This window comes from Anser anser, assembly GCF_964211835.1.
Source record: "Anser anser genome assembly, chromosome: 25".
Classification (NCBI taxonomy): Eukaryota; Metazoa; Chordata; class Aves; order Anseriformes; family Anatidae; genus Anser; species Anser anser.
The window spans coordinates 843537-869361 of NC_139746.1; the positions used below are offsets into that span (position 1 = coordinate 843537).

The following is a 25825-nucleotide window of genomic DNA, read 5'->3' on the forward strand; positions in this document are numbered from 1 at the left end:
CGGGGCCGTGCCTCCCGCTGCCGGCACCGAGGGGCGAGGGGGCCCCTGGCCGGGGCCGGATCCTGCCGACCAGCTCCGGAGCCTCCCCGGTGCTGCCTCGCCGAGGGGCCGAGGCGTCGGACGCGGCTGCTTTGCAGCAGGGAGGCAGGAGCGAGCACGCTGCACCATGCACAGGACCCTTGCTTATCGCGGTGCTTTGAGCTCAGCCCCAGCTCCCCGCCCAGGGAGGTTTTAGGAGAGTCGCGTGGGTGCAGCAGGTTCCCTTTTGCTGCCGCTTCCCCTTTGGTCTTACACCGACAGTGCAGGCGGGGTCGAAATCCCATGTATGAAAAGAGGAAAAGGAAATGGATTTGCAGAACCCTTTGGGTGCTCGCTTCTCTTGCAAAGGACCAAACTGCTGCCGGCGGCTCCAGCAGGGCCCTGCCGTGACTCCCGGTGCCAAGCCCTGCGCTGAGCTGGCTGCGCCGCCGCCCGGCTCCGGCCACGCAAGAGCCCCGGTTCCCCGCCGGGACGGGGCCGTGCAGCGCCCGCTGGCACCGAGCTCGGTCAAATTAATTTTTCTGCGCTGTATCTGGGTCTCCACCCTAAGCAACTGCTTTTTTCTTGAGATGCAAAGATGAAAAGCAGGTGTGTAGCTGCTGGATCATCCCGGGTGGTTCTCTTTTTCTCTCAGGCCCCACAATGAAGAGGGGAAAGGACGGGGCGGTGTCCAGCCACCTCTCCGGGAACGGCCCGGCCCGGCAGCAGCCCCTGCCCTGCGTGGTCCTGGGCAGCTGGAGACACCAGGCAGCTGCAAGCCCAGAGCATTTGGTCACGGTTCTTGCAGAAAATAAATGTTCCTAGAAATCTGGTTTCACCAAACATATACATAAATACATTTTATTAAACAAGCAAACGAAACTGGGACACTGCTTTGCTTTAATTCTTCTTTCAAAGTAAAAGTGTGTTTCCAAGTCCCCTAGCTGAGGCCTCTCAGAAGCCCTTTTCGCAGAAGACACCGCTCCTAGCAACAGCCTACACTGGGTAATTTCCTAATTATTTAAAATGTTTACAGTTTGAGCTGCTGTGACATGCGCTGGGACAGCTACTCGAAATTTCTGAAAATACTAGGCCCTCGCTTCTACACAACGAAACATTTCTCTGGCTGATCGTTTCTTCTGTGAGCAGCAATTAATACCCTTGATGAGATCTAATTCAGCCATCTACACAGGATGCTACTCATCTGTTTGACGTGCAGTTAACTAGAAATTTAGCTTAGAAACATCGTAAGACAAATAAAAGGGATCCACAGATGTCCTCCTACGTACAAAGAGGCAGGTGACTTTCCCCTGGCGTGTGAACACGGCGAGCGGAGGGTTCCTGGGAGGAAGGAGGGCTGCTTTCCCTCCCCAGGCTCTCCTTCGGGCAGGCCTCACGCATAAGGCTCTCGGTGCTGCTGAATTGTTTCCTTCTGCAAAGCTGCCGGCAGCCCTGAGGGCAGAGCTGTGCCGAGGGCAGGCTGTGGGGAGCAGCCGGGGCTAACGGGGAGCTCTCGGGGGAGCGCTCGGGTCCGGCCGTGCTGGGTGAGGGCCGATCGCTGCGCCTCGGGGCTCTGCTTCCCACCACTTGTAAGGTGTGGGGGTGGCAGGGCCCTGCTAGCGTTTAGTTCGTGTTTGTTTTGTTGTTGTTGTTTTCCTGTAGCAAGCCAGAGAACCAAGAGATGCCTGCGTGATTGTGAAAGGATTAAGCGAATTCTGCTGACTAATTGCACCACCTGATTTTTGAGGTAGCAGCCTGTCATTAACGAGCTTTGGGGTGTGGACTAAACAGATCAGCAGGGAGGAAATAAAAGGCTGACCTGGCTGCTATCTTCTTGTTTCATCCAGCAAGAGCAAACCTGAGCCCTGTGGGAAGGCGTTTGCTCTGGCTCTCGGTGCCTGTTTGCGAGCTGCCCGGTACGGAGCCACGCGTGTGGCCGGTTCTGAGCTGGGCACAAAAGGTTTGCAGGTTCCTTCAGCCACAGCTGCTGCGCTAAAAGCGCAGGCTGTGATCGACAGCACGAGGGAAGCTGGAAGGCTCTGAGCATTTGATTGAGTGAGTTTATCTTTTTTATGGCTCCTCAAGCATCTGTAAGTTATTTGGTGACATTAAACTTGAACGGGGCTGCTTCTGGCGAAGGCCTTGGCCACAAAGGCCTCCTTAAGAGCCCGTGAACGGGCGCTCGGGGGGATTTCAAATGCCCAAAGCCCGTGCGGGGCCGGCTCTGTAGCCGGGAGCGCCGGCAGGCTTGCCGCAGAAGAGAGCAGTGCGTGTGCTGGTGTTTTGGGAAGCTGTTACCTGGTGACTCAGGCTTACTGGTTCATCCTCGTAGAACAGACAAACAGTATTAAGTAAGACTTCATTTTATTAGAACATGTCAACAATTCACTCCAACAACTTGACTGGACTGTACGAGAGTATATTGACCAAACAGCTGAAAGAAGTTGACTACGTCTACCAAAGACCACTTATGTGGCTATATTTAGTGCTCTGGGGAAAACACCATAAAACTTTTCAACACTGTCAGATATTTAAATAACTTTTAAAACAGTCAGAATTTCTTAAATCTACAAATCTTTCACTAAGAAAAGTGACATAAACCTTGTTGAAAGCATTCCTACGAGCTATGGATTAGCAGCTGGCAAACATGGTATTTCATCGCCCTCCTTCCACCCCAGAACTAACTCATGTTATTTATCTTTTTATGATAGGCTGTTACACGGCAGACTAAATACAGTTTGCAAGTGCCAGCTTCCCTAAATACAAGCGCAGCTTGTTATTCAGCTGCGGAGCCCTCTCCCTGGTAGTGCTAGCATTTTATCACGTCACTAATAATACAGTAGAACGTTAACTTTTCTCATTTGTAAAAACAGAATTCTCTTATTTATTTATTTAACTTTCTGAATAATCAATTCTGTTAAGAAAAAGAATAACAGAAGTTTTTCACTTCACCTAAAAGCTAAAGTAATGCAAATCTGTAGATGCTCGAAGGTGAAACTGAAGGGATGGATGTTCTCTTCAACCTCTGCTAAATATCGCTACTTAAACCCTTGAAACGCTACTTTGAAACAGGCTCCTATCGAAGTGGCACAACAGAAATCAGCGGATAGCTTTATTTCTTGGCCTTCTTTTCAGTTCCTTTGACTTGCTGGATAATAACTTTCAGCATTTTTTCCATTTTGGCTTTTGTCAGTGATTTTCTACAGTACCATACTTGGTCCCACATGGAGTACAGGGGCTTGGGAGACAGATAAAGCGGATCGTAGTCGTGAAGCATGTCCAGCGGCCTCTTCTTAGCGTACTTCTTGTAGTCCTGGATCGGACAGTTATCTGGGTTGTCAGGCCTGGCAAAGAGGTGTGGAGCTGCTTCCCCTGTAGTTTCCTCTGCATGTAGGTCGTTCTTCCACTCCAGGTACTCCAGCCCTGCCTCATCCTTCCTTAGCACCAGCTGTCCCCAGTACAGGTTCTGGCTCTGATTGTGTGTACTTGCCCCAAACCCCCTAATGATATTTATGAGCATCAGGTGCAAAAAGCCCTGGGGGGTCATCTGACTCAACAGCCCGTTCTTACGAAGGACATCCACGTTTTCATCTGTCAGGTTCTCTAAAATAATCCACTCTCCCGCCCTCTCTTTTTGAGATAGGTGCTGATGCTTTACTTTTAAGGCTTCCTGAGATGTTCTGAATTCCGCTCCTTTAACCACGCTGTACTCGTAATTGTGATCCTTGAGGTATCTGTCTATGCTGCTCTGAAAGAAGTACAAAGAGTTGGCGGAAAAATCCATGCCGTTTTGTTTCTTTGCGGAAGTGTAGAACCAGGCCAGGTAATTATCGAGGTCTTCAGGTGGCAGCGTGTAGATCTCGCGCACTTCAGAAGGGCAATGTAAAACCAGCCAGTCTCTGAAAATCTTTATGTCGCCAGCATTACGGTTTTTCTTCTTCAGCCCATCTAAAAGATAAGAAACAGCATTGTGGACAGCAAGAACTAGCAAGGAGATCAGCGAAATAAAAGGGGGTACAGCACAATGTTCGCCTTCCTTTTAAAAGTAAGTCAGACGGAGACTGTCACAGACCCCTTCCCTTAAAGCTCTGGTTTTGATTTGTGTTCTCAGCCAGCCCGCACCACTCGACAGCGCTAGTCTGGACAGGACTGCTTCCTGCCTTGTTCCTTCTCGCTTGGCTGGTGAATCTGCATGCTATCAGCTAGGTAAATGTGAGGTATTCTTTCTTTTAGAATCATTTTAATTGGGACAGAATGATTACCTACTGAGATTTCATCACTGAATGGGATTGCGGGATTCACGGGGTGGAAAGCACTGGTGTGCGTTTTATGGGCTATCTCGGACAGCAATAGGACTGGAAACGGGAGCTGTCATCGGTGGCTTGTCCTTACGTTGGCGAGGGGCTGAATGTCAGCCCGGGTGACTTTGGAGCTGGTTCCGTGTGCTCATCAGACCGCGCTCGTGGGACCGCTCACGTACCCAGCCGCTGCGGTCCTGTGCCTGCAGCGCTGGCCCCGAAGCTCGAGCAGCCCAGAACGGACTCGATATCCTTCAGCAATTTGCAGCCACTCTGGCACGTGCTGTACCGTGACGGCAGGGGCCACGCTCGGCTCTGCTAAAATAGCTGGGAGTTGGCCTGTGCGTAGCTCCTGTGATCTGCCTCGGGGCTAAGTGGCATCCATCTCATATGCTCAAAGCCTTGTACCAGACGCTATGTAAAACACGTTTCAAAGTGTTCCCCTGCACAAAAACCTCTCCAGGGCAGGAGAGCTGCTCTCATTGTGAAATAAAAACATTAACAAAAGTTAGGGGTGAATAGTAAGGAAGTAGAAAAAGACGAGTAAAAGTGTATTTTTAAAAAAGGGTTGCCAGGATTCCAGTTGGGTTCTTTCTCAAGTTGCTATGGCAATACCACATCTACCTAGTTCGATGTAGCATGAGAAATTAATTCTTTGGATTGCTGAAAAGCTCCATCTGCTCGCCTGTGACTTTTCCAGGGCTGGAGAGGGGTAGATTAAAAAGGGTTCTAGAGCCAGCATCTAGAAATTCCCTTTCGTACACCGAATTATTTTGTACGTGCTTAGTTGTTATCTTAAAATGCTGTGGCTGGATTGAGGTGGATTCTACTGATCCCCGTGCTGCTGTTCTGGTGTTTTGCCTTTGTTATTGACTGATCTACGTGAAGAGATGAATGGCTTGTAAATCAATACATGCATGCAAAGGCCTCGCTTGAGCCATAAGCCATTTATCTTGACAGAACCAGTGATTGCACAGACGCTCCCAGGTGAATTCCCAGTCCCTTCTGATGATATATGTTGTCAATTATAGAAATAGTGCTCATAAAACAACTGCACCGGTGTGTATGCGTGTGGCTACGTCAGGAATGAAAACGTAATGCTGAGTGCATTGAGGAAGACGAGTGGTGCTTCAGCGGTACACCCACTGTGGGACAGACAAACCCCAAACGCTCTTTCAGTAAGCTGCTTTCTTTCGGAGGATGCTGGGCTGCGTGGGTATGGCGCGGGTGTCAGGGGGCTCAAACTGAGCGCGTGGGGGTGAGAGGCGTGCTCCTGGCCGCTCCTTCTGTTAGGTGGAGCCAAGGCATTAAGCAACTGGAAGGAAGAGAGATGCTCTGACTTGGATTCAATTTTCAAAGTTTGCCTCCGTGTTTATGCCCCGATACTAGCAGACAAAAACGTAAAAATGACTAGACAGCAGTTTACTTGGTGTTAATGTGCAACACCACCTGCAGGCATGCAAATCATAGAGGCAAATGTTGTGGCTCTGCCACAGCATCTTTAAAATCCTGAGCATTTGCATTTTATTTGAGGTGTTTAATCATTAAGTAACGTGTATGTACCTGGCATTAAGGTTCCAGTGCATAACATATCCTAAAACACGATCGTTTATCAAACCAATTTTATTGATAGTTTCTCCACTGCCTGTGAAAGACTAGCATCATTTTGATAATGTCTGCACGCTGCATGCCAGCTGTTCCTTCTCATGCAGACGGTGTCTGTCTTACAGCAGGATTAACACAGCCGCTAGCCGGGCTGTTCTTATGACAGGGAGTCATTTAAAATACCCTCTGTGCATGACTTAGCCTTGGTATTGAAAGCTCCCTGGTGTATCTCGCAAGTTAATGTTTGTGAAATTATATTTTCCCCTGCTCCAGTAGGATTCTAAGGATAGCATGTAGGAAAACACCAAAAGCTTTGGTCCCGTTGCTGTCTCTGGGATTTTTTGTCATTGACTTCAGTGAAGCCAGAGATTCAGCCCCAGTTTCTCCATTTCACTGCTTTAAAAGTTACTTCCTTGTGCTTTTTTCTCTTGAGACCAGAGTTCACGTCTCTGGTTCCAGCTTCTCACAGGGATTCTCTCTTAAGTACAGCCAACACACTGTATGGTGATACTAAACAAAATGAAAGACCGAAGTATTCAAACTGGATATTTTAGGCTGGGCCACAGCCAAGTACACATTTGGGTAGCACAGTAAATGCCATCATCTACTGAAGTGATAGCTGCTTAAGCTAGGAACCTTTTTTAGTCCCTTTTGGTAGAAATAGCATGCCCCCAACCAGCTGCATTTATTTTGATGCTACAATACAGATTTTGGCAGCTCTACCAAGTCCCCCTCCAAGTGATTAACAAAACGTACCCACATGCCCGCCAACCCGTCCAGGAATAAAACTCTAGACTAGCTTACTTCTGTTTGAAGACGGATGGTCTGAATTCTTGCCTTCCGGACTCAGTGAGGCTGAATGATGAGGTGTAAGCTCAGATACCGACGGTTTGCTCCCCTCAGGAGGGTTTTCAGTAGCATTCCCACTGAAGCCTGTTCCTGGTGTGCCACACTCGGGACAGCACAGGTGGAGTTGCTGCTGGACATCTACAGAGGCTTCAAACTGAAAGAATGTCACAGAGGTGGGTGACTCCAGTTGGGATTTTGCTTCAGCGTTGGAGACAGAAATCTGTTTTAACTGTTCTTTTGGTGTTGCTGACCCAGGGGAATTCCTTGCTCTAGAAGTTTCACTTGTGAACTCCACAGGATTAGGAGGACCTTGACACATGAAGCTGCTTTCCAGGATCTTTTGATTGCTTACAGGAGATTTTAGAATAGAGGGAAGAGTTAAGGGTGGCTTTTCTGTGGGGGCAAAGCCAGACGTGGGAGTGGCTGGCTGCTTGATAATTGCCGTCTTCTGATCATGATGCGTTTGCAGATCTACCTCAGCAGTTACATGGCTAGTTGGTGGCGAGTCTGAAAGAATATTCTGTCTGTCTCCTTGGTTTTCTGCATCTGATATATACTGTTCATCATCAGAGATGATTTGTAGATCTTCATTGCTTCCTAGCTTCACCGTATGTACGTCTGTTTTGATTTCACCTTTGGACGCTGACACGTGCTGTTCTGCTGCAAAGTAGGGTTTCATGGATTTGCTGTTTTTCTGGTTTTCTCTGGGTGCTGGTTCGTTATGTACTATGTAGACTGTGTCATCTCGTTGTTGAGTGACCCCTGGAGATCTGCGATGTGATCCTGTGGCAAAAGGGCCTGTTCTAGCCCTCTCAAAAGATGAGGTTACCCTGATTCTTTTTTCACCTGAATTAGCTTCCCTTGATGGAGCCTCGGAGGATGTTAGCCTCTTTCTCTTTTCTACAGCTTCATTCTCTTCTCTGCTTCTGAAGTGTAATTTTCCACACGGCCAGTGATATGCATGGCCACCCCCACACATCCACAGAATAGAATCGTCTCTGCCGGGATGACCCGAGGTCTGCACCACTTCCAAGGCTGGGATTTGTTTGCATATATTCCCATGAGTGTGTGCCCAGGTGACAAGGTTGGAGAGATCCACGCGAAGTGAACTGACATCGCCGCACCTTTCAGCACTGATGCTCTCGTTCTGCAAAAACATGTTGGGAGAAACTTAAGTGAAAGAGTATGTGCATAACATAGCAGTCCTGGGGACTGTTTCCACCCCTTCTCAACACAGTAATAATTCTAAATCAGTGATCCTTCTAATGATTCTACTTAAGTGTTCTTTAAAAATAAATAAGTCCACTTTGAAGACCTAGAGGATAATATTTGAGTGTGGTCCTGGAATGAGGAGTTTATAATAGATACTGCATCCTTATGGGCTCAGAGTCTTCATCAAGTAGCTCAGCTTAAGAATTTATCACGGCACAGCAGCTGTGCGTGTGTTCTACAGCCACAGCACCGCTGAGATCGACGTTCTCATTGAGTCACCAAGCAGCTACCGTAGCGCCGGTGGTGGGAGGGCACCTTGCTGAAGTGCGGTGCGGTTTGTGGGGCTGAGTCCTGCGATCCAAGCGAGCTTGAACCCACGGACAATTCTGTACTCCCTTATGGAAAATATAACAAGGAGGTGTCAGGAATCAGCTTCTAAGTCTCCCACTTCCCCACAGCCAGCAGGGCTCGTTGTTCTTTTGACTGTGAAATTGGTAGCGCCGCTGGCACCAAAGCGAAATCGGACAGATGAAGCTGTCTGTAGGATGCTCGTCAGAAACAGAAAAGTGGCCCTTGCATCCATGCATCTAAAACTTGTTTTAAAAGATCTATTTTTTTTAATGTTATAACTGATTCTGTTAGAAAGAATCACCTATGGTATCATTTATGCCATAAAATATACTCACCATGCTGCTGTTTTCTATCTCACTGAGGGCTCGTTCGGGTGGAGTTCAGTAAGCGACTGTTGGAATATCCTTTCTTTCTCAGAACCTAAAATAATCATTGTGTGTGTATATATAATATACTTATTACATAGTTAAAATCTCTGGCTAGCAGATGCCACTAGTTTTTTCCAATGTTCAGCCCCAAATAAATGCTACTGCAGACCAGGTACCTTTACTAAGGTGAGCAATCCCATTTAGCTCAAATAACTATATACAGAAAACTTGGTCTGTGTAAATATTTGCAGGATTAGCCTCTGGTGTATCAAAATTAGAAAAACTGAAATAATACATTGAAAAGAGAATTTTTAAAAACTAGGCTATGTGAGATGTTCCTTCTAGCACTGGCACTTTGATTACAGGCTGTGGCTAGCAATCTTTGATTCCACAAACGGAGTGAACTGCAGAAACAGAAGTACCAGAAATTGTGAAGCGAGTTCAGATTCTAACATTATCAGACTTTTCAAATACGAAAAAGAGGTAGTTTTCTAACTAAAGAGTTCTTTGCATGTGTAATTCATGTTTACTAGAGAAAATCTGAAATTCTCCCATCCATTTTGAAAACTTCCTTGTAGTAATCTGGAACAGCATTGTAATTTCTGTGTAACAGGTTAGAGAACAATTGGTGATACCCATTACTGTCGGTATATGTATTGCAACAGAGCCAAGAAACCTGACAGTGCCGTATGTGACTGATACGGCATGCATTTACCGTTCCTAATGGCAGCCCTTACCCCAGGCTGCTTAGTCTATTACTAACTAAAAATTTTGCGGTAAGCGGTGGCAAAAGATGCCAGAATGAACGCACTGGACACGGGAATCTCGTCTGGGCTGGTCCTGCGAGCAGCCCTGGCCCAACGCGACGCTGCTTCCCTCGGCTCTGAGGGCGTGGGTGAGCAGCGCCCCGTGAGCTCGAGCCCCGGGGCTGGCCGCCAGCTCCGTGCGCTCCTCTTCTCCGGGCCAGCTGCGGAGGACGGAAGAAGCCCATCCCAGCTGACAGACGCAGCGCTGCTCTGCAGCCCGTGAATGCGGCGTTTGTCTGCAGGGATTTATTTCATGGACGTGTTCGTTAAACTGAGGGAAAGCCTGCCGGCGTGCAGGCTGGGAAGCAGCTGTACTGCAGACGCCTGTTCGCGTGCCAGCAGCCGAGGCAGAGGCTGTGCCGCTGCCCTTCGTGCAGAGGCTATGCTGGCAGCCTTAGTGCCCGACCTCTGCCCTGCCGTGCCCGTCAGGCCCATGCAGGGCGAAGGGAGGTTGGGATGAGGCCGAGCAGCCCCGTCTGGAGGCCGGGAAGGACGAGCGTGGCCACCTGGGCTGCCAGCCCCATCTGTGAGGCGAGGTGGGGATGCAGAGAGCATGCGGCGGGAGGAGGCCGTTGTGATCATGACAGACAAAACCCAGTGACCACGGAACTGCTTCTTGGCCAACCTCCCGCGCTGGAGAGCTCCTGGAAGTGTGTTTACACGAGCCCTGCTCGGCCGATCCAAAGCTGCCGGAGACCAGCACGCTGCAGAGTCCCAGCAGCCGAGCTCCGTGGCTCCAGCTGGCAAGGCACTTACGCACACTGGTTGTGAGTACTTCAGTCTGCCGATGCCAAAGCAAAACGTGCTTCGCTGGATGCAAAGCCAAAGCGAGGAGGCATGCAGAATTTTCTGGCAAACATTTAATTGTTCCAAGCAGAAGGAAAACAAATGCCATGGAAGTGGTACGGGCTTCCGAGCTGCCTGTCCTGAGTGAAGCACAGGTAACAACGGCACTGACAAACACCTGCAGAACAAGCAGCGGTCCCTCTGTAACTAGGCAAAGCACAAGCCGAACAGAAAAGGCAAGAAACAAAAGCAAAGCATAGAAGAAAAGCTCCCTGTACCCTCAGGAGACAGGTCGTGGCACTAAATGTTCCTTTCACCAAGAAAAGCACAGGTCAAACCTCTCGTCACATCAGTTTTACTTCCCGATGAGGACTGAATAGGAGGCATCAGAACCACTCCTGTTTGGGGGTGAAACTGCTGCATGTCAGCAAAGCTCTGGAAAGCCTTCTGCTCTTATGCTAGCATCACTCCGTATGTTCCTTTTTATGGCTTCCTAATGATAGTACAGATAATTTTAGCCTAGAATGCTTTGCTGTCTGCATATGCCAGCTCGTGAAACATGTAAAGCCAAGATTTTAAAAGAATTTTCTAACTGAAGCTGCTTGCTTTAAAAAAAAAAAATCCCTGAAAATGTTCTGGGAGCAAAGGCTTGCTCACGGTGAATTTTAAAGCAGCAAATACATTCTGAGCTCAGGAACTGTTAATCTAGGTGTTGTATGGATGTATGGTCACCATGATCTCGCTCCTAATGAGCCCTAGCGAAGAGGGTTGGAAGCCACCTCAGGTGGCCATCTAAGCCAAGAGAAGAATGAGCTTTACCCAGGCTTCTCCTGAGAGGTGCTCGTCTTCAAAGCTTCCAAGGACAGGGAATTCACAGCCTGCCGCAGCACCCTGCTCCTGGGCCTTGCCGTGCTGGACAAAGCTGAACTGAGGGGAGAATGTTTTTGCTCTTCCTGAAGCTAATGATGAGTTTTATCTTCCACTTCAACATGAGCAATTTCTCCCCAAAGAGCTGAACTGCCTGGACAATCTGGCACTTACACTTAGTGTGGGAAAAGGTAATAGAAACGGAAGCTCTGCGTGGTCACGAGGCCGTGAAATTACGGACTTGGCAGATGAACATCTTGATTTCCATCACGGGTGTCTTTACATGGAATGCTTTTATCTCTCCTTATCTCCGAGCACATGTCTTCCTTTTCCTGATCCCACTGAAAAAGCCTTTTTTCTCTTGATATTTAGGTCCAAATAAAAGCTCTGGTAATCAGCTAAGGATACTTCTTCAGCCCACTCCTGCGTTCATACTTACATTAGCTGAGAGTACTTCCAGGGACGCTGTGAAGTGGAAGTTTGGATTTACAGTTAGAGCTGAGCGGGGGAAGAAAACCAAACTATGTATTTACCCTAAAGGCTGAAGTGGCATAGTTCTCATCTCTTCGGTCAACAAAAATCAGTCGCAATCACTGCCGCAATGCCTCCAGCTTCAACAAACCTAGGATCCTTACGGGGGAGGCGTTCTGGGCTTGGGGCTTGAGTTTTGTTTTGAAACCTCACGTCTGGTTCTGTATCTGTGTGGCTGTGAGCGATGCAGCATTTTAATTGTCTTTCCAGGAGAGGCTCCCATCTGATAATGGACACTGTGTGTGCAGAACCCACACCTTTGTGCAGAAAAACAGGACATTCCAAAGCTGTATGATAAATGTTTTCATTTAATTTTTTTAACCAATAGGTTAAAATTAGTGCACTAATATAGCCTATAGTTAAGCGGATTCATGCTCGCTAGAAGGAAAAAGAAAAACGTTTAAGAAAAACGATCTACAAGATTTTGCTGTCTCATGGTCCTGATCCACACAGTAAGTTTTCAAGATGTTAGCACAATATGTGCTTACTTTACTTGGCCACGTTTTCTTGAACACAGAGGTAATTTCAAAGAAGTCTACAGCATTTCAGGAGAGCCCTTTAAACTCAAAGCTGACTAAAAGCATTGAAATGCTTCTTCCCTTTTAGGACTTTCTTGTGCCTAGTTTGAGCCGTTGAGGGGGGAGAAATACTCAACCATTTCTGACAAACTTTCTGAAAACCATTTGTTTGTAAGGTTTGTATCTGGAAATCACCTGAAACTTTGTACTTTTTCACATTTCAGTGGACTCATACAGCATTATGCTATGCTGAAGGTTGTCTGAAACCCTCTGTGACACACAGGCTGATGCAAGCAGGATAACTAAATAAAGAAACTAATTGTATAGACACTCCAAGCCCTTTAACCACGGTGTTCCTGTCCCTCCACCCTGTAATAGCCCTAGCTGTGTTTCTCTGAAGTCTTACAAAGTCTGCTTCACAGATTAGAAACCCGAGGCAGGCACAAAGCACGTAAATAGGAGCGCTTTGCCTTTTCAGCTCTAGATAAGACAGTGCAGGAAACTGGAACAATCCCGGTAGGAAAACAACAGGATACAGAACAGCAGTTCTTAAACTTGACTCCCACCCCCTTCCCCCAGCATGAATTGTTTGCTCCCGCTCACTTGAGAGACGCTCACCAGAGGTGGAGCAGCACGGGACAGCTGTAAAATGGGTGTAAAATGGGAGGGGACGGGCTGCCAGAGAGCCCTGGGAAGGGGCGAGGGACGCTGCTTGGGCACGTGGCATCCGGGCAGGAGGAATGACGCTGGGCTTCCCCGCGTCCGCCTGAAAGGAGCAAGGAGGGAGCTGAGAGCAGAGCAGAAGTAGCTCATGGCTGCTAAAAGTCACTGAACTTATCCCACCACTTCTAAGCAAGGGCCTTTGGGGTGGATTAATCATTTCTCAGCACATCGTTCTTCCTGTACTCTGCAATGTGTCTCTCTCCTCCCCCTGACTATACCAGAGCCTTCTCAGCACCTCTCCAGCTCTCTTCCTGCTCCACCGTGTCCTTCCACCGTTCCTCCTGCTCTGCTTGCAGAAATACAGTTCCCAAGATGCACTCGCTACAAGGTGGCATCGCTGCATTTCAAGAGATGCTCCTACAAATCAATATCTGATAGTGGGCAGGGTCTAACTGCGTGTACCAGCTCCGAGAGAGAGAGACTGCTGCTGAACGGCCTACAACAATCACATTCCTTAAACAAGAGTATTTTGGTCTGAAGAACTGGATGCTTTTTTTTCAGCTGAGTTCTAATTATCTCTTCTCTTGAGGGTCTGCGTTACAGAGCTGCTGTCCTTGTAATGTAACTGTGAGCTCTGAATCAAGCCTTCCTAGAACAGAGCCAATAAAAGCCTGCAGCCAGCTGGCAACGGATTGCCTGGTCCAACAAACAGTAATCAACCACTAAAACCAGACGTAGTAAAGGAAAAAATTAATTTGCAAACACGAACTGCTATAAATAGGTCCTAATATTTTAGATCCCTGCAGAGAAGTGGGGAAGCCGAAATGCGAGCAGGGCAAATCAGTTACTCGTGCAGAAAATTACGCCACGTTTACGCTAATTGTGCTCCTTATCCTGTTAGCACCGCCGGCTGTGAGCAGCCTCGCCCCGAGGCTCGGTGGGTCGCCAATCGGGGCCGTTACTTCCCGTAGCGATTTGAGGCGCAGGCTGCTTTCGTTTCCTTCTTTCCCCAGTCCCTTTACCTTGAACCCTGGCGGTTTCGCGGAGCCTGAACGCAAAACCGGGGGGGAGGGAGGGGGTGCTCGTGTACGGCCGGGAGCGGGGCCGGGAGCGGGGCCGGGAGCGGGGCCGGGAGCGGGGCCGGGAGCGGGGCCGGGAGCGGGGCCGGGAGCCGCCGGCGCGTCCCCGGCAGGGGGGGCTCTGCCGCCGGCCTGCGCGGCCGGCCCCGCCCCCCCCGAGGCTCCGCCCCCACCCCAGGCCCCGCCCCCTCACCGGGCCGCACCCACGGCGGCCCCGCCCACCCGTTAAACCACGCCCCCACCCGCCGAGGCCCCGCCCCTCCCGGTGCCGGGGGCGCTCTCCGGCGGCTCGGGGCCGGCCCCGGTGGCGCCCGGTGCCCCGGCGCCCCGCAGCCCCCGGCCCCCCGCGGCCCCCCGCGGCCCCCCGCGGCCGCCCCGCAGAGCGCGGCCCCCGGCCTGGCCGTGCGGCCCGCGGGGAGCGCGGCCCGGCGGCGAACAAAGGCGCGGTGCCCTCGCTGGGCGCCGCCGGGGCTGGGCTCTGCGCTGCTGTCCCGGGACTTCTGCCCCCCCCGAGGGCCTTTTCGTGTCAGCCGCACCCGCAGCGAGGGCCCGCCGAAGGGAGCTCCCCGCAGCGTTGCTGCTTCCCTGCCCGCTGGGCCCCAGCTGCAGCGGTGTGAATTTGTTATCAAACGGCATTCGTGGCAAGTCTGACTTGGGACTGAGGCACGGCAACCTCGCGCGTGCACTCGCTTCTTCAGCAACACTGAGCGATTCGAACTCCCGACACCTCCGCTCGCTCCCAGGCGGGGGGATGCCACCTTTCAGAGGCACCTTAAGGCCGCGGTGGCTCGGTGCAGGGGTGCAGCAGTCAGCCTCGCTAGCGACAGGCACGGAGCTGACTCCCGCTGTGTATCTCGAGTGATCGCGAAGGTTTAGGACGTGCTGGTGAGTGGCTCCTGGCAGAGGAAGAAATAACCTTTTGGCAAACAGGGCGCTTTCAGAGGGAAAGCTCCCGCTGTGGGAGTACTTTTTAGCGGCTCAGCGGGGCTCTCAGGCAGACGCAGATGCCCACGGCTGGCACAGGGAAAGCGCATGGAAACACACGCTGTGGTGTCCACGGAAAGGAACGGGGCTCGTGCTTGCACCCAAGGCTTTTGGCTGCGGGCAGATTCATCGGTTCGTGCTATCTGGCCGTGCTGACAGGACATTTGGGAGCCTTGCAGGCTTTCCACCTTTGCAGCCTTTTTCTACGCAATTTCCTACTGTTGTCTTTGTTTGGAAGTGCCCCCGTGGCCCTTACCTCCGGCACGGTCACTCAGGGTGCTTCAGGAAGCCTCCCATGGAGCACGGCAGCCTAGGGACGGAGGACGAGAATCCCACTAGGACCCAGAGGACAGGGTGGCCTAGGGAATGAGAGAAAGACGGCATTAGTTATTTAGGAAAGTGATCTGAAAGCAATTCGTGCGGAATGGAAGCAATAAACAGAAGGTTCTCTGCCCTGAGAGCTGAGTCTGCAGTCACTTTTTATAGGTTCGGAGGGGCAAGCCTGAGGCAGGAGCTGGGATCGGCGTTATCTGGAGAGGCACCCTAAGAGGCAGCGGCTCCCGGTTTGTCTCCCACTTGAGTGCTGCATTCAGCAGGAACCGAGTCTCACGGATGAAAAATACCACAGATGGATGGCATCTTGCCTCCTAGAGAAGCAGTAAAACCTAGCGCTGGCACACCTAACCATTAATTTGGAAAAGAAAAATATATTCTGGCATAGCATCCTGAAGAGGCTGCCAACCCTCGTCCTGCAGCAGTGATAGCACACTTTCCAAAGTGTGAGCAAGAGCAAATAATGAAGTCCACTCTCCAGGTTCAAGCAAAATTTGAGTCAGTGGCTGGGTTCAGATCTGGAGTTCTCTGCTGTAATTGCCGTGAGTGTACAAAGGCATTTCTGTACATACGTTTTGGAAACCTCCCCAGGCCTGCACCACAAAGCCAGCTGTCTCTTCCTGGGCCTTCCAGCGCACGCTCTCAGATGGCCACGGCACCAGTGAATGTGTCTTAGAAAATTACCTAGGCTGATGGCTCCCCGAAGCCTAACTGGGTACCTCGAATTAGCTATCTGCGCACGGCTAAGCTTTTGGGAAGGCAGGCCTGCTTGTCAGAGGGCTGCGTTACAGCCACAGCCGTGCTCCTCCACCTACATAAAACCCTTTTCGTTTCTCTGGTGACCACGTGAGTGCTTTAGTCCTCATGGCAAAGCTTGGGAGGGAAAATCCTGCTAGCTGCCTTCGAGTGGTTGCAGAAGTAAGCGGTTAGCTCACAGTACGAAATTAAACACCTCAATAAATGAAGAATTGGTTAATCGAGTCCTGGCCTCAAAGCAAGAAAACGCAGGCTGTATGTGCGGGCCAGGTAGCTGCGCATACACTGCAGTTCTGCAGCCTCCCGTGCCCCTGTGTTGCAGCACACCTCCCAGGCCCCTGCCTAACGCTCCTCCAGCGCGGTGCTGTCCTCACGCTCTGCATTCACTGCCCTCGCGTCCGAGCATCTCACCAAATGAAATATTAAACATGCTGAAGGATATTATGTTCCTTTGTTCCTCTGTCAACTGAGATCTCGAGTGCTCTCCGTCCTCCCTGACTTCACGTGTCACAGGTTCACGTCTTAGTGTTCTTTTAATGCTTGATTTAATACTCCGGAGGTCTCAGTACACGCTCACCTATGCTACACAGGAGCTCTGGCGTACAACCTACTAGACAAGGAGGCGGCTATTTAACGGGCAGGTATTTCTCATCGGCACCCAGCCCCCAAACTACAAAGGTGGGAAGTGCTCCGGGCAGAGCCGGTGGCTGGCTGCACAGGAAGCCGCGTCCGTTCTGTGCCGAGGGCCGTGCCAAGCTGAGCCCAGCGACGGCTCCCAGCGTTCGCCCAGCGGGGCCCTCACTTGCAGAGGCCGGCTGTAACTCCACAAATAATATCAGGAAGTGGCCAGTCTCCGTGTTAAAACACCCGGCTCCAGGATACCGGAGGTAGGTTACTCTTTCTGTTCAGACGCTTCCATCCAGTTCTGTCACGTAAGAGCCACTCTGAAATCACCGTACCACTTCTTACCATTTTCCACCACCTGAAGCACAAGCGAGCCCTCATCCCACAAAGCCAAGCCCCTTTGCTGCGGGAGCACGGCTTCCCTGCACTGCTTCCATTGCGTAACGCCCTTCAGGAACATATGGGCCAGCAAACAGAAGCCGTCCGCTGCATAATTATGGCACTGACAAACCAATTGAACCTCGGCAGCTGCCACTGGGGAGATTTCATTCATTCTCAGTATTGCCTTTTAAACTTAAGTGGCACTGGAACAAACACATCTTTGATCCAAGTAGGAAATCATTTGGAGCTTTGTGTTTAATAGAGCTGAGGCCCTGGGAAAATGATGGCTTTATTAGCCTGGACGACCGTGCGGGCCTCATGGCAGGCATGCAGTGGTTTGGTCTGTCAGTCCCATCGCTTCTTCAGACTTATTTGGAAATATTTGTTCTTGAATTGATGTGAAACAAGGACTTTAATTCAGCTGTGCTGCTGAAGCACCTATAAACTGTATGAGGAACCTCAAAAAGTATTACGGGAGGGGGAAAGGGAGCACAATTTGGGCAGTTCCAAAATAAAGTTATGTCTCTGCATTTCTGTCCTTGTGCTACGTCACGCTTTTCTGGGGCCAGTTGTTTGTCACTTATCTCCAGGGCAGTTACTGCAGTAACCAGTGCGCTGCGTATGCAAACACAGAGCGACGTACAGGGCTGATGCTGTGCTATATGCACACGCACACATGTATACGTAGGTCTCTGCACAGATACCTTTAGCTAATAGGACACCTCTTCTGATGTTGCTGAAATATCCACCAGCTACTCTCACTGCTGTAATTTCATGAAAACGACTCAACAGGCATGCGAGGAATCCAATCTGGGTACATTTCGGTGTGTTCCCGTACGCATATTATAACCTGCAATACCAGAATAAACCCTACCCTGGCTGGAAGTCTGACGAACAGGAGGTGGTGGGATGTTGCCAGCTGCACGTTCACCGTGAGGTTTTTCTCTCCTGCTATGTATTAGTTGTGAGGATGCTGTTTGAGCTAATTGAATTCCTCTTCCTGAATACAGCAGTATCTTTTCAGACCAGTGTACCTACCCAGCGTGTTACTGAGATATTCCTGAAGGATGGCAGCCCTTCTCAGTGCATCACAGTAAAGAAGAACAAGATTTAAACCTCATACTGTATCAAAAGTAAACATATCTCTGCAAAATTTGCTACAGTAAGTTTAGTAAGAAAGGAGTAAGATCCATAAAATATTCAGTAATGATTCATACAAAGTAGCCACTAAAACTTCGTACTTCAGCCCTCTGAACTAGTTCGCAGACTGGTTTGGCAATACAGTTAAAGAAGCTGTGTTTCCTTCCTAAAAAGATAGTCTCGAGAGTATGTTCAAAATATCGTCTTGCTCTGATTTTTCAAAAAGCATTCTCCTGGATCCTTTGGAAACTACTTAAATGCTTCATTTCTTAGAAGGTTGCTTTAGAAAAGCGAGAGATTTCCCAAGAAAACCACATCATCTTATTCACTGGTGGAGGCAGCTGTAAACATCGTCAATCTAAATATTACTCTTAGTTACAAACAATTATATCAGCTGAGAATGGAAGCTGGCTCTTGCACAGCAAAGTCTGACGTGCAGACAGTAAGAGGGAGAGCAGCTTGCAGACGTACATCTAACGGAGAATTTCTACATGCTCTGCACGTGTATCTCTATCTCTTTTAGGGCCCCTTTCTTCATTTAAATGACCTGTGCTCAGACTCTAAAATTCTCCTGTCTGGAGTCACCTAGGATCTGTGTAATATCCATTTAAATAGCAGATGCAATGGGAGACAACCTGACGACAGAAGACACAGGCGACGAGCTAGCGTTTCAGCCAACAATACCTCGGCCTGACAGGTGAGCGATGGAGAGCCTTCAGAAATAATGCATGAGCCGCATCGGGGTGCTGCGGCGCTGCTCACCTGGTAGCTGCCGCCGGTTCGCCGCGGAGCTGACAGTGCCAGCTGCACGCCTGGAAGAAGTGGGGTAACACAGCACCCGCTAATGGACTTGTTGCTGGGGCGTTTCTGAGAAAAACTGGCACCTGGGCTTCCTGTTTGAGTTACGCACAGCCCCCGAGGGTCCAGCATGAGTGAGAGCTCGTGTAAAACCCGCTTGCTGAGCCATCACGACCCCCTAAGTGGTTTAGCAGGAAACTGGCACCACTGCTAGAGTGGAATAAAATAAAATCATTGTAAGGAAATAAAAGAGCATTCCAGTCTCTTTCTGAGCAGATTTGTAGCACAGGAAGGTGACTGAACTGCGCTAATCTTTCACTGCAAAAAAATGCCTCCGAATAAAAAAAAGAAATGTAGAACTGCAGCCACACAGAAGAGAACCGAAATTATGTTTATTTCCCTGCCCTAGGATAGCACGGGGAGATGTGCTTGTAAGGACGGTTGTTTGTATAAATAAATGTTCATTCTTGGCAGTGGAATGCAAACTATGCTGAAGGGCTGGAAACAGACCACTTTGTAAAGCTGAGGCCAGAGTAAGGGAAAGATGAAGCGAGGTTGTCGGGAGGAAATTCACATTCATTTTTAGCAACTTGGAGAGTTTCTCAAGCATGTTTGACATTTTTAATTGTGCTGATGTAGAACCTATTCCAAGGACAAAAGAAGTCAGGATTACTGGGTAAACAATTAGGAAATCTCATACCAGCCAGCTAGGGGTAGTGTTGCCTGTGGGTCTGGAGACTGCTGAAGCACGGAATCATCTTTCGTACTTTCTAGACAAATGGAATTTGAGTGTCTTGCAAAATCTTCACCTAGGTCAGGAGACTCAGATCCTCATCTTGCAAACTTTTACGAAGCGCATATTTTTGACAGTACACACTAGACAGGAAGGAGATTAGTCTGCACTGCTGCTATTTGGCTGAGCTTTCCTGCAGGGTTTCCTGAGAGGCTAGGAAACAATCTTATTACATTTATACCAATTGTCTCCGAAGCTGTACCCTTACAATGGAAAATAAAACTGATATTTCTTCAGGAGAATAAGATCAGCTCTGCAGCACCGAACCACGGAGACACGGCCTGTTTGCCTGTTTTCCATGCTCAGAACATTCTGCATCATGCCTGCAGCGCCTCATTTTGTGTGTGTACCAGCGGAGGAGAGCTTAGCAGGCTTGCTCGCCCTCCTTCCTTTCTGAAGAATTTGCAGACGTACCTATGTTTTAATTTCTGTGTCAAGGGTGATAAAGACGGCACTGGAATGGCAAGAGTTTACCATTCGTTACCAAGCAGAAAGGTTGCAGAAAAATTATAAGGGAGTGGTTTTTAATGCACACCTGCTCTATTTGCCTTGGACACCGTGCTTCGTGTGCTGCCGGCACTTTTAGGCTCGGTATAGTTGAATAGGAACTTGTATTCTCTTTGAGATAATGGAAAGTCACAGAGGAGGTATCCAGCTTTGGGGCATGAATAAATCATTAAGGGGATGAATTATTCAGTGATCATCCCTACAACATGTGCTACATTCAGACTCGAGTGGCAACATCCCTATTGTGTGGGTTTTCTTCCCAAACATTACAGATGTATGACAGGCTAATGAATCTAAATAGTCAAATGTTGGGAAACGGGATTAAAAGAGTAATTTAAAAAATGGCAGTAAAAAGCTGCAGGAAAGAGTTGGCATACTTCAGGCTGGCATTACACTGGTCAGATGATCTTTTAACTCAGGGACGTTGGATCAAGCTGTCCACAACAGTTAGAATCGCAATGTATGAAGTATGTATTCAAAGTATGAATAAAGAGCGGCTCAGGAAATTGGAAACACAGGTTGGAGGAAAGGGATGAAATTATGAGCACAGGAACAATACAGAAGCTGACCCAGTCGTCTAACAAAGAACAACACGGGCACTACACCTGGATTTCTCAAAAGCCCATATGCAATCTTGATGCCTCTTGCTAGAACCCTGAAAATTTCTGGGCTCAGCCACACGTTGTTAGATCAGTATCTTTGCCTTATGGCGCTTTTTTAACACTCCATTTTTACGAGCTGAAATCAGTTGGATTAAGAGAACAATCTGATTGCAGTGTCTAGAAGGATGGCGTTGTTAATTCTGGACTGATAGAATTATTTGAATTCCACACCCAAAATCACAGAGCCTACGGCCTGAGGAAGCAGAGGCAATTTGTGATCCCCAAGCAACACGTGCTGACAGTTAATTATCTCGGAAAGCTGCAGTGAAGAGTTGCAGCTCTGGTGTAAGTTGGAGCGGCATAATCAAACCATAGAATAATCCGCTCCAACACAGGCTGGAAGAAAAAAAGTCCTGCGTTCAATAGCCAGGAAATGGCTGGTTCATCCTTCACAGGAAATGAGTCACCCGAAAGCATCCGCGAGGAGCAGCGAAGACAGGGAAGTTCTGAAATAACATGGACTGATAACGACAGAGCAGCACACACAGATAAGTCTCTCGTTTTCTCATAGATTGGGGAGAAGAAAAGATACGTAAAACACAAGTTTTTGTGATCATACGTACGATTTTAGGTCAATGCAACTGCTTGCAGCACAAAAAATACCTGTGGATATAGTTTGTCACCCCTGTGAAAAGGTGAGTTCGGAACGCACAACGGCAGCGCTAACAGAAGTTGCACGTGCAGACAAAATGGCTTGCACAGAGCCATCTACCTTTGTCCCTGCAAGGGAGGCCTCAAATTGCCGTGGTGGCACAGCCATCACACAGGTCCAGTTTAAGGAACTCCTAAGCTGAAAATGCTTTGAAACGTTTCCTTCTGCCGAGTACTGGAGGTATACGAAGCTCAATTCCCGACCAATTTATTGATCAACCACCCACTGGTGCTCTTTTTGATAACACTCCAAGGTGCCAAATTCTTACGGATCAGTGGAAAAAAACACTTCCCTTGCTAATGATGTGTGCTGGTCGTAAAGCCAGAAACCTGCGGGTAAGAAGCGAGCTTTTTGCAAGCACTGACGCTAACAAAGCCGGCTTTCCAACGACCCTCTGCACACTCACACCTCCAGCCGCCCCAGCTCTCTGCCTGCACTGCTTGCGACTTCTCCCTGATACTGCTGGTCTCCCTCCTTTCCCCTTCCCTCACCCTGGGGTGAGTGAGGAACCTCCCTTCTCAATCGTTTTGAGCCACGTTCGGCCCGACCGGCTGCCGAGCAGCCACGCACGTCTTTTTGCCGATAAACGCGGCACCGGGTTTGCTCTGCGAGCTCCCGACTAACCACTTCCAGAGCTGTGATGTGGCACCGTGAATGATGCACTAAAGAATGTTCTGGCATCCCGAGACGTTACTAAAGCTGCAAATGCTCTCTTAAACAAAACAGCCACGTTAATTACAAGTGGATAAAAATAAATAAAAGCAACAAAAAGAGGCAAAAGTATTTGAAACACCCCCTGCCCCCCAAAATTCACTGGGGCTAGACTAGAAGCAAAGTTATACATGAACGAGTTTCCTGGTTTAGGATCCTGCAGGGTGCTGTGAATAATGGGGGAGGAGGGGAGGGTGCAGAAAAAATTGTTTTGTTAAAAGCAACAGCTGTTCAAAACACCAGCTAGCACCTCTACGGACAGTGGTTCATGTTCCTGACCAGAGACCGTATTTTTGGGGGGTTCTTGTTTTTAATTCACTGATAGACGGGGAGGGTGGAATTGTAAGGGGAAGGGGAAAAAAACTTCCTAGTTTGCAAAGGAATATAGTTACACGGAAAAAGTGTTCTCTGGCTGTGGTGCAGGCTTCAGGGCTATTTTAAAAATACAAAGAAAAAAGGCAGGAAAAGGGTCTTTTTCGTTTCCGAGAGTTTTTCTTCCCAGCACGGCAAATTAAATTCAAAGAGATAACATAGGCAGGAAGGGCTTAAAAAAAAAAGAAAAACCCGGGTGTGTCCCTCCAAGGCCTTCCTAGCGCTGTGAGTAACCGGAGCCTGGGGGAGGGTGGGCCCGTTCTGCTGGATTGTACAAAAGAAGCTGATTCATATTTTTCCCTTCTCCCTCCTCTTTTTTTTTTTTTTCCACACGGCTATTTTCATGTGGGTTTCTTTTTCAAAACAAAAAGATACACAGAGATGTGTCCTTCTCCCGGTTGTTTTTTTTATGTGTAAAGTATTGTTTTTTTTCTTAAATGCATTTTCCTGTTTGGCCCAAAGAATCACTGTGCATGACCCCGTAGTATCTTTAGTCAGTTTGCTACCATTGTATCTGAAAAGATACTAAAATTTCTGTTAAATATTACAGGAAGATGATAAAACGTTGCATAATCAGCATTTCTGCTAGAAAATCTGAGAAAGCTTGAGCAAACCTTAAAAGAGTCTTTTTAAGTTAGCCCACAACTGCACAGGACAGGTCTTTGAAAAGTGCTAATTCTTTGATGGCATCCCCCCGTGTTTGCTTTTCCAAAGATATTTGAAAAGCAGCTGCACACGCAGCGTATCTGCACAGGCAATAAACTAATTTCAACAGCCACTAAGAAATCAGATATCATTCTTACTAGCGATTAGTACATGGCATTACCTTTTTTTCAAAGTCTTTGTGTTATGTTTGGGGTACTGTTCTTTAGGGTGCACTTCTTTACAAATGGGCTCAACTATTGCATATTAAAAAAGGAGGGATTCTGCCTCCATGCTATCCTCTACTACAGAGGGGTTTCTTACAGTATATAAAGCGGGTTGTCCTGATGGGAAGATGAAATGAAACACCTCCATGGGAGATAGAGCTTAAAATAGGCATAGCTCAAGAAACTGTGTTACGGCTTCTGAAATGAGACTTAAATTCGTGCTCTGCTTTGATCAAATCACTTCAACTTTCTGGCCCTCAGCTCACCAACTCCAAAGTGAATCACATAATCCCATCGTTTTCCCATTCTTTGTCTGCCTGATCTAAGTTGTAAATCTCTTATCTGTAGCACAAGCTGAGCCTCCTTTCACATGCACTACCTAGCAAAGTAACTTGGGTTTCAGATAGGACCTTTGGTCGCCTGGAGTGACAGGGAAGAACATTCCTTTACTCCAGTTTAAACTTCACTGCTGCAATAAGGGCCAAATGGCCAGGAGCCCAATAAAGCGAAGATATGGAAATGAGCAGCTACCAGCTCTTGGTAAGATCCAAGCTTTTTGGAAGCTCCTGCATGTCACAAATGGTGACAAGAGCGATACAGTAGGTTGGCATCCAACATATCTGACCGCTGTCCCACTCTGAGAGAAAATAAGGTCTTTGGCCATAGGAACCAACACAGTAACATGTTCGAGAGAAAATTATAGCTGGTTTCACGTTTTTAAAAGCTTTTTTTTGCTTTATTTATGTGTTTAGTATATGCTTCAGAAAGAAATGGGAATATAAAAGGCATGTCTGTACCTGTCAAAGTTACCTGACAGTGAGCAGAAACACTACCCAAGGCCAAGTTTAATCTGCACTTTTAAATCTTCTTCTAAACCTTCACAAGGACGCCACTGCCACTGCTGTTACAGCTCAGACGCTTCCATCAGAGGCAGATTGGCAGAAGCATACAAATGTTTTCACAAAAAAATGTCAAAAGTGGGTGTGCTAGTGAGGAACGAAGGATCCTTTCTACAGTCAGACCAGTATTATGTTGCCTAGAAACTCTCAAAACAGGATTGCCGCTAATGAATCCAAGATCAATGTGGACTGAACGTCTGATTCAGTGCTGCACAGGGGACTCATAGGGAGGCCTGGGACAATTAATTCTTGTGCTGCAGTCAACGGGTAGGTTTATGACAAGCGAGGCAAGGAAAATAAATAATGCTGGTAGAATTCCCAGTGAGCAAATATTGTCTATATTTAAACAGAGCCACGCAGCATTTCATCTGGGGAAGCAAACATCTTTACAAAGCGGAGTTAGTGGGGAAGAACCAGCCAAGTCCTGGTGGATGGTAGAGTACCTACGGGGCTGATCTGGGATCTGCTCGGCCTCCAGCAGGATCCTGGTCCTCATGGGCCTGTTCCTGTACAGGCACAAAGTAAATATATCGAATATAGCGTCACAGTTCCCAGAGAGCACCAGATGGACGCTCATTTTGGTTTTTTATTTTAAGAACCTTCATCGCGTGGCACACGAACGAGTTGGAAAATTATTTTTAAGGGAGCACAAAGTATCTAATACATGTAAGTCCATTAAATTTACTCGAGACGGCCCAGCACCTGAAATTTTTTTTTTCAGAGTTTGAAAATCCCCAAAGAGAGAAAATCCATGGATTTTACCTGAATCTCTGGGGAAGTAAGACCCACAGGCAATTACATGCATTAAGAGTGAAACACGCTTATCTAATTAATCACTGGGCTCTACCTGACTAGGAAAAGAGCTGTTTTTATCCGCAAACTTTGCTAGAACTGGAACTTAGGAAAAACATGATCGTGGTGCCTGAGCAGGGCAGGTAGGTGGTGTCTTACCTCACAAGTCCTCTCTCTCTGTCACTCACTGCATAATCTTTATCCTTAAGACATTAACTGCAAACAGAGTTTGCCCTATATTTTAAGTAAAACTTTCAATAGCTGTCTAAGTCCGTTAAAGATCCCCAGACCGGCAGTGCTAAATTATTAACCCAATTTCGTCGAGAAGCCCGGTCTCCCTTACTCGAAATGGCGGCCGACAGAAGCGCGCGGCTTCCCTGCCCGTAACCAACATGGCGGCGGCGGCGGCCCCGGGCCGTGCCGCGGATGACAACACAATGTGCACGTTGGCGCCCTTGCCCGTACTCAAGATGGCTGCCAACGCCGTTCTTCCATGCCCTGCCCCCAATCAAGATGGCGGACCAGTGTGGCATTTCGGCATCCTTCCCGCTCTCAAGATGGCTCCTCCCAGCCGCGTCCCGGCGCCTACCCAATCGAGCCC

At 48.5% G+C, this 25825-nt stretch overlaps 1 protein-coding gene across 7 annotated transcripts; it reads right to left on the reverse strand.

The window, feature by feature from the left end:
* Positions 1 to 69: 69 nt before the first annotated feature.
* LOC310886426 (uncharacterized protein KIAA1958-like) lies at positions 70 to 25823 on the reverse strand. Of its 7 annotated transcripts, none has more exons than XM_083810968.1 (5): positions 25568 to 25823; positions 15192 to 15294; positions 8669 to 8753; positions 6726 to 7917; positions 70 to 3966 (listed from the first exon to the last, which is right to left on the reverse strand). In XM_083810968.1, exons 3-5 carry the CDS (start codon positions 8669 to 8671, stop codon positions 3131 to 3133), a joined length of 2031 nt encoding a protein of 676 aa, XP_083667094.1. In that variant the 5' UTR covers positions 8672 to 8753; positions 15192 to 15294; positions 25568 to 25823; the 3' UTR covers positions 70 to 3130. The 7 variants fall into 7 exon arrangements, with proteins under 7 accessions (XP_083667094.1, XP_083667092.1, XP_083667093.1 ...); XM_083810966.1 differs by lacking the exon at positions 25568 to 25823 and adding an exon at positions 25384 to 25561; XM_083810967.1 differs by lacking the exon at positions 25568 to 25823 and adding an exon at positions 18932 to 20723.
* Between the last annotated feature and the right edge of the window lie 2 nt (positions 25824 to 25825).

What these genes read in the sequence shown, in the direction of transcription:
- LOC310886426 (XM_083810968.1), bottom strand. An exon ending in CCATCCGTCTTCAAACAGAA is followed by an intron (nt 3,967 to 6,725) that starts GTAAGCTAGTCT and finishes CTTATCTTTTAG; the next exon opens with ATGGGCTGAAGAAGAAAAAC.